Source organism: Sinocyclocheilus grahami, unplaced genomic scaffold, assembly GCF_001515645.1.
Source record: "Sinocyclocheilus grahami isolate Dianchi unplaced genomic scaffold, SAMN03320097.WGS_v1.1 scaffold460.1, whole genome shotgun sequence".
Lineage (NCBI taxonomy): Eukaryota > Metazoa > Chordata > Actinopteri > Cypriniformes > Cyprinidae > Sinocyclocheilus > Sinocyclocheilus grahami.
In genome coordinates this window covers 481,742-489,641 of record NW_015505639.1, presented here as the reverse complement: position 1 = coordinate 489,641, position 7,900 = coordinate 481,742, and the positions used below count along the sequence as shown (strand labels likewise).

At 42.4% G+C, this 7,900-nt stretch overlaps 1 protein-coding gene across 1 annotated transcript in view; it reads left to right on the top strand.

Annotated features, from left to right (window-relative positions):
- Nucleotides 1-7,900, top strand: part of LOC107552869 (gamma-2-syntrophin-like) — an 82,670-nt gene that overhangs the window by 39,647 nt on the left and 35,123 nt on the right. Inside the window, exon 9 of the mRNA XM_016234907.1 lies at nucleotides 3,283-3,410. Within this exon, the coding sequence (XP_016090393.1) occupies nucleotides 3,283-3,410 (128 nt within the window). The remainder of the gene's footprint in view (nucleotides 1-3,282; nucleotides 3,411-7,900) is intronic.

Here is a 7,900-nt window from a genome sequence, read left to right as displayed (position 1 = left end):
AATCTTCTAAAATATATTTCATATATATATATATATATATATATATATATGTAAATAATCTTACTGTATGACAACTATTGGCTCATCTGAGGCTGTTTTTATTAGAGAAATAGTGAAATGTCACTGCTGTATGGTGATGAACCTCTCTGGACGAATGGAAGAGAAAGCGTAATGAAGAGCTGGTGTTTGGCTCCTCATGAGAGACGCTCTGTCAGTCTGATCCATCTTGACATGCCGGCGATATTTCATTCAGTGTCATCTCTGGGCTCTTTCTAGAGCAGCTCAACATGAAAGTCAAATCAAGTTTAATTATCCAGCCGCAGTCCGAGTAAACAGCAGAGTGGAGAATATGACTAGAGAAACCTTCACATGTAATTGGTGATGGCTTGAAAATCCAGCCACAAGTGAAAGAATCCAGTCAGAGATGAAATACGGAGGTAATTATGCTAAAAAGTTTATTATACTGGAAAAAGAAAAACTCTGAATCTCTGAATTTCTTTTTTCCCCATCTGTCATGCGAATTATGTTGTCTTCCTGCTATAGTGTAGTTATTAATATTCTGAATTTATTTGAATATATTGTATTATATGTTATATTTTTCATTTTAGTTAGTTTTAGTAATTCAGTTGTGTTTTGTAAATTTGTATTTATTTATTTTTTTTACATATTTTTACATAGATCTATTAATTATTATTTAATTCGTTATTTTAGTAAATCAAGTAAAACTAAATGAAAATCACAAGTATTGCTTTGACAACTAGCTTAAATAATTGTTTGTATATTTTGAAAATTGTATTCCAGTTACCGTTTATTTAAGTAATGAAAATTAGTATTATTTCATATGGTAGTATTATGCTTTTTATCATTATTCGTTATTATTATATATATATATATTATACTTTTTGTTTTTGCTATGTTTGTTTATTATACTTTGTTTATTTTATTTTAAGTTATTTTAATACATCAAGTTAAACTAAAGGAAAATCAAACATTGCCTTGGAAACTAGCTGAAATAAAATGTTTCAAGTTGCATTTTTACCTTTTCAAGTTTAGTTTCTGACTTTTTAAAATAAACCCAATTGCTCTGTACATTGCATCTAGAGGCAAGGTCAGAAACGGCTCTAAAATAAAATCTATATCCCCATCTTAAGCATCCCGCAGCTACTGTGAAGCACCTTTACTGATGTGTTTTGCAGAAAAATATTATTTTGATTTGATACGAAGGAGATTTATAAGCTTACCTACTTTGCACTGACTATTTGCATCCAAGAGATTCACGCATGTCATGCATAATATTACGTTAATGCTGATATGACTGATGGGATTTTGAGTAGAGCACAAATGTGACGCACACTAGGGGCTGCACAGTTTGAAGACTATAAACTGTAGAATTGACGAGCTGAATTTTATGGGTTCCCAGCAGCGTTTGCAGCAGTCTGTGGAAGCCTGTCTCTGTCAGGGCCGTAACCATCATAGACACTGAGGGGGAAGTTTCCCACAATAAATAGAAATGGCCAAACTGCCCCTCCAGTGTTTGAAAATCTTGCACTGATTTGCTGCATTTTGTTATGCAGTGCTCTGTTTGTTATAGGATGACAAAAAGATTTAAAAGTCACATTTTTAGGCTGATCTGCCTCAGCAGTCTAACAGCGCTCATCAATGTCAGAATGACTGAGACAGCCAATCAGATCAAAGTAGGCGGGGCTTACTGTCAGCATGAAGTGTCAGTTTAACGTTGAAAGAGAGTGAGATGGAAGTAATGAAACATTTAATATTTGACATCTGTTTTAAAACAGAATTGTTAAACAGCTGTCAGTAATACGCACTGATGCAAACCGATCAATTTTTTTTATCTCAAATTCACCATTTTAAATGGAAAATATTTTTTAATTTTTTTTTTACCAGATTCATGTAATTCCTGACTGAATGTGACGAGATGAGAAAAGTTTTGCATTTTCGACATATTTTTTTGTTAATAATTCAAAATGATTACTTCCCAACTATATGGTTTCTGCCACAGGAAAAAAATTAACTAAAAAATGTAATTACAACTTTTTACAGAGTTTACTTATTATTTTTATTTGCAATTCTGAATATGTCACAATTCAGACTTTTTTTTTTTTACCTCGCAATTCTGATATAAACTGTGGTATAAATTCTGAGAAGACATTTTTGACATAAATTTGGTATATAAAAAAGATATAAAAAGTTGGAATTGTCGCATTTATTCCATTGCAGAAATAACATTTTTTTTAATTGAATTGCAAGATGTATACTCATAATTTTAAGAAAAAAAGTCACAATTGCAACAAAAAGTCAGAATTCTGAGTTTAATATCTCATAGTTGTTTATCTTGAAATTCTGAATTCTCTTTTTTTTTCAGAATTGCGAGAAACAAAAATAAAATTGTGAAATAAGAAGTTGCAATTACCTTTTTTTTAGTTTTTTAAATTCCATGGTAGGGAAAAAAATGAATTACGAGATATAAACTTCTGAGAAAATAAGTAACAGCTGCAACAAAAAGTCAGAATTCTGAGTTTATGTCTGAGTTTATGTGAATGGTTTCAGAATTCAGAGAAAAAAGTCAGAATTGTGAGAAAAACATTTCTTCTGTTTATATCTTGCAATTCTGTTTTTCTATCCTTGCTTCTGCTAGAACAAAAAATTCCACACACACATATAGATAGATAGATAGATAGATAGATAGATAGATAGATAGATAGATAGATAGATAGATAGATAGATAGATAGATAGATAGATAGATAGATAGATAGATAGATAGATAGATAGATAGATAGATAGATTATACTATATATAATATGTATGAGAAATATATAAATTCAGAATTATGAGATGTAAACTCAAAATTGTGAGAACAAGGTCAGATATCTGAGATAAAAATTTTGCAATTACTACCAATTTATTTATTTTTTAAATCTGTGGCTGAAATGTGCTTGCATAGCTTTTGAAAGCTAGCGATGCATTTACAGTGTTCAAACGTTCATCTGCTTTAGACTTTCATCATCTTTTTCCTTCTTCTGGGAATATGCATGGAAAATGTCATGCATTTATGTAAGGCAACTGTAATCCTCATTGATTTGTAAAATACAGCAGGATCAGGTCTAGCCGGAGTTATTATCAGACGGAGTCGAGCGCCGTGGATGCTTTTGAATCGCAGGCCGTGGTTGTTAAGGGGCTGCTGGCGCTGTGATCAAAGGGCACTAAAACGAGATGTTTCTGCTCTGGCCTCTCACTCTCTCCCTCTCATTTATTCCGTCCAGGCCCCGTCGTCGCCCTCCTCACCTTCGGCTAATGAACCAAAGTATGAGAAGCGCTGGCTGGATGCCGTCAGCCTCCCTCTGTTCATGGCTCGAATCTCTCGACGCAAAGCTGCAACCGACAAATTAAGGTACGGTAATCCGCCGTGATGCCGCACGAGCTGCAAGGTTTGCCCAGTGTTGGTTTTGCAAGTCTTTTTCATTTAGGTGAGAGGATGTTAAATCCAATATCTATGCAGCGGCATGCCGTGTCTGGAAAGGTCAGCAATGCAGCAGCCACGGGTCGAGAAAAAGTGGCTCTAACTTTAGTCGTCTGCCATTGAGAGCAGAATTATATCGCATCACATCAGCGGAGAAGAGATATATAAATATCCACTTTAAAACTCAAAGCTTGTGATTGCAGCAGGTGGAATCAGATCCTTAATTAGGCAGAATGCATAATCTGAATATATTTCTATGTGCTTCGGGCTCGACTCCAGGTGGAGTTTCAGGTCTGACAACTTTGATTTTAACCTTACTGTACATGCCTTCTGTCGTCTGAGTTTTTTAGTCTAATTGTACAAACGTCCAGCTTCAGCTGGTGCTTCATGTGTCTTGTTGACAAATCTTTGCTGATTTTGATCAAGTAAAGGTCAGAATAACTGCAGTAATATCTCCAGATGAACTCTTACTGGACTGAAGCAGCTCAGCTTTACTTGATTCTCCATCAGTCATGTTTTAGAGTCTCAAATCTGATCCTCAGGATCTTTTGGGGAGCGTTTGTTTCCAGAAGCTTTACTTTCACTGTTCCTCAGCGGAGGAATGATCTTCACAAGCCTCCAGAACATCTCACATCTTCTGAGGAGCCTTTATTTCTTCATCTCTCAATCAGCATTGGATTGCATTGCATTATATGTTTGGATCATTTCAATCTCATCTTACGAAGACATATTGGAGACATGAGTGACCACTGATATTTAGATCAGTTTATGTCAGTATCTGCTCTACTGTTATAAAGATCTTATTGATCTACATTACAAGCAGCAGAATATCATCCCTTTTTGTCATATAAATATCAGAATCTGCACCAAATTGCATATTTTTTAAGTTTTTAAATAAAATTTAGCTGTTTTTCCTCCATATTTTCACTATATCAGACTATATGAGCCATAAAAGCCTGATGGATCAAATATGATACAGAACATAAATACATATGCAAACTTTTTGAAAGTATATTTAAACATTTTTCATAATACGAGAGGAGAATAAATGGGGAAAACATGCCACTGATGCATATCTTCCATTCTAAATTATATTTTTATTTTAAAATATGTTGTTTTACTTTTGCATTTAAATATAAAAAAACAATAGTATTGATTTTTATTTAAAAAAAAATTAATTATTCACATTTTTGTTTTATGTTTTATTATTGTTTTTTAAATTTATTTAATGCATTTTAATATAACAATTTAATTTAATGCAATATCTATTTACTTTTGGCCAACATCCTTCATTCATGTTTGATATATCTTCTAATTTATGTTTTTGTTTTATTTTTATTTTTTGCATTGAAATGTAAAAAAACCCCAAAAAAACAATTTGCTTAAATAATTTATTTAATAAATGAATTTAAAATAATTAAAAAATATATATATTAAAAATAATTATAAAATATTTTTTTTTTTACAATTTAATGCATTTTAATGTAAAATAATTGGATATAATGCAGCAACATTTACTTTTGACCCACGGCCCTCAATCAAGTGCATTAAAAAGTTTGGGCACTTCTGTTCCCTTTCAGTCAGTCACGTGACTGACGAATTGAGATCTCACCCGAGAGCCCAATCACCTTCGAGTGTTAACTAAACAAGCCAATGACAGTTGGCGTGCGTGTTTCGCGCGGGTATAAAAGGAGAGTGCGTGCAAACGCACATCAGCTTTTCGCTTCGGAGCCGAGCCATCTACAGGACGAGTCTCCGCGAGTGTTCGAGAGAAACAGCTGGTGTTGGTGTGACGGCGTATCAGCGGGTGTTGCCATCCAGGCTGCTGAAACCTCGGCGGGCTGCAGCTTCCATTCTGCGGTCTCGCCGCGACCTCCCCTGGGCACTTCAGCGCTCTCTCTAAAAGAGTGTGTTTCCTTCTAAAAGAGCAATTTCCAAAAGAGCTTCACAAGCGACGGGCGTCTTTTTAAAGATGACTTCCCGCTCGTGCGTTTCTGGATGTGGTCGTTTCCTGCCTCCATCTGATGGTCATGAGTCATGTTCTCAGTGCGGGAGCATGACCATCGCGACGTTGCAGTCAGATCCAGAGCTGACCGCTATGCTTTCCCGGGCCGCCGAGAGTGTCGGGCTGCACTGGAGGCCTCCGCCTTCTCCCGAACGCTCGAGGCTGGACGATTGGTTTCTGGGGGCGCAGGCCGGGCGTCGGCAGCCGCCTCCGGTTCCATTCTTCCCGGAAGTGCATGAGGAGGTTCCTCCGGTTCCATTCTTCCCTTTCTCTGCCCGAAACAGACTTGGTGCCTCCTCCGTCCTCACCACCCTCGATGGGGGGGCGGCCCAATGGTATGTGGACATCCCTCCGGTCGAGCACGCTAATGCCATGCAGCTCTGCCCGCAAAGCGCCACCGCCTGGAGAGGTAGTCCACGCCTTCCGTCCAGGGCCTGTAAATTCTCGTCTGCTCTGACAGCTAAGGCATACAGTGCTGCAGGACAGGCCGCTTCCGCCCTGCACGCCATGGCCCTCCTGCAAGTCCGGAGCGCCACCTATGGCTGACCTTGGCGGATATGAGGGAGGCTGACAAGCATCGCTTCCTGGACTCCCCGATCTCCCAGGCCGGCCTATTCAGCGAAGCGGTGGATGGCTTGCCCAACAGTTCTCCGCCGCGCAGAAGCAGACGGAGGCGTTTCGACACATCCTGCCCCGGCGGTCTGCTGCTGTCTGCACCCCACCGCCGGCTGCAGCCCCTCTGTCTGCTCGTTGCCGAGGGCGCCCTCCTGCGGCCTCCACCTCCGCTCCGGCATGGCCACAACAGCAGCCTTCACAACGGCCGCAGCGTGGAGCTGGCCGCAGGAAACCGGCGCAGCCCGCCTCCGCCCCTGCCAAGCCCGTGAAGCGCCAGAGCAGGTGGCGTCCCTGAGACGGGCGACCCGGAGCTCTTGGATCCTGCTCTTCAGGAGATGGTGACTGCACCACTCCTTCCCCCGGAGGAGGGCCGGGTGGAGAATCTTATGTTTCCGTTTGTTTGTGTTCGGTACCCAAAACTTCAATAAAAGAGCAGTTTCCTTTGACTCCGGGTCCCAAGAGGGCGAGGATGGCAGTGCACGAGACCCAGTCTCCACACGGCCGGCCCCCTCTCCCTTCGCTAATGGGCAGCAGGGTTCAGTTCAAGGACGCTACGCCTCCTCACGAGCCCCCTGCCCAGCAGTGGAGCCAGGTAAGTCGCGCGCTGCGCACTCAGACCCCACCCTGGGACGCACGGCCTCCCAGGTTGGGTCCCTGTGTTCCAGTTGTGCGCAGTTGAGCGCAGTTGTGCGAACACAGGGATATGGTGCTCAGTCACCTCAGCCGATTGGGGCTTCGGGTCAACTGGGAAAAGAGCAAACTCTCCCCGGTGCAAAGGATCTCTTTTCTCGGCATGGAGCTGGACTCGGTCAACCTCTGAGCACGTCTCTCAGTAGAGCGTGCGCAGTCGATGCTGAACTGCCTGGGGTCCTTCCAGTGCAAGACGGCGGTTCCACTGAAACAATTTTTAAAGGCTCTTGGGGAATATGGCATCCGCAGCCGCTGTCACACCGCTCGGGTTGCTTTATATGAGACTGCTTCAGCGTTGCCTTCACGACCGGGTCCCGAGATGGGCATGGTGACACGGCACTTACCGCGTTTCTGTTACCCCGTTCTGCCGTCAGACCCTCAGCCCGTGGGCAGATCTTGCCTTTCTTCGGACAGGAGTATCCCTTGGGCAAGTATCCAGGCATGTTGTTGTGTCAACAGATGCCTCTGCCAGGGGCTGGGGTGCCATGTGCAATGGGAATGCAGTTGCGGGTCTCTGGTTGGGGCCCCGACTGCAGTGGCATATCAACTGCCTCGAGTTGCAAGCAGTATGGCTGGCTCTGCGCCGCTTCAAATCGCTGCTACACGACAAGCATGTACTGGTCCGTACAGACAGCACTGTGACCGTTGCGTACATCAACCACCAGGGCGGTCTACACTCTCGTCGCATGTCGCAACTCGCCCGACATCTCCTCTGGAGTCAGAAGCATCTGAGGTTGCTTCGCGCCGTTCACATCCCAGGCGAGCTCAATCGTGCAGCCGACGAGCTCTCACGTCAGCCCGCCCTTCAGGGAGAATGGCGACTCCACCCCGAGACATTCCAGCTGATTTGGAGGCGCTTTGGGGACGCTCAGGTAGACCTGTTTGCCTCCCCGACACGTCGTCCCGCTGGGAAGACCCCCGTAGATGCCCGATCGCAGTCGTGCTTTCTTTCCTGCAGGATGGGTTGGAGCGAAGGCTGTCTCCCTCCACCCTGAAAGTGTATCTTGCCGCCATTGCCGTGCATCACGATGCAGTAGATGTCTTTGGGGAAGCACGACTTGGTCATCAGGTTTCTCAGAGGGGCAAGGAGGTTAAATCCTCCGCGCCCTCA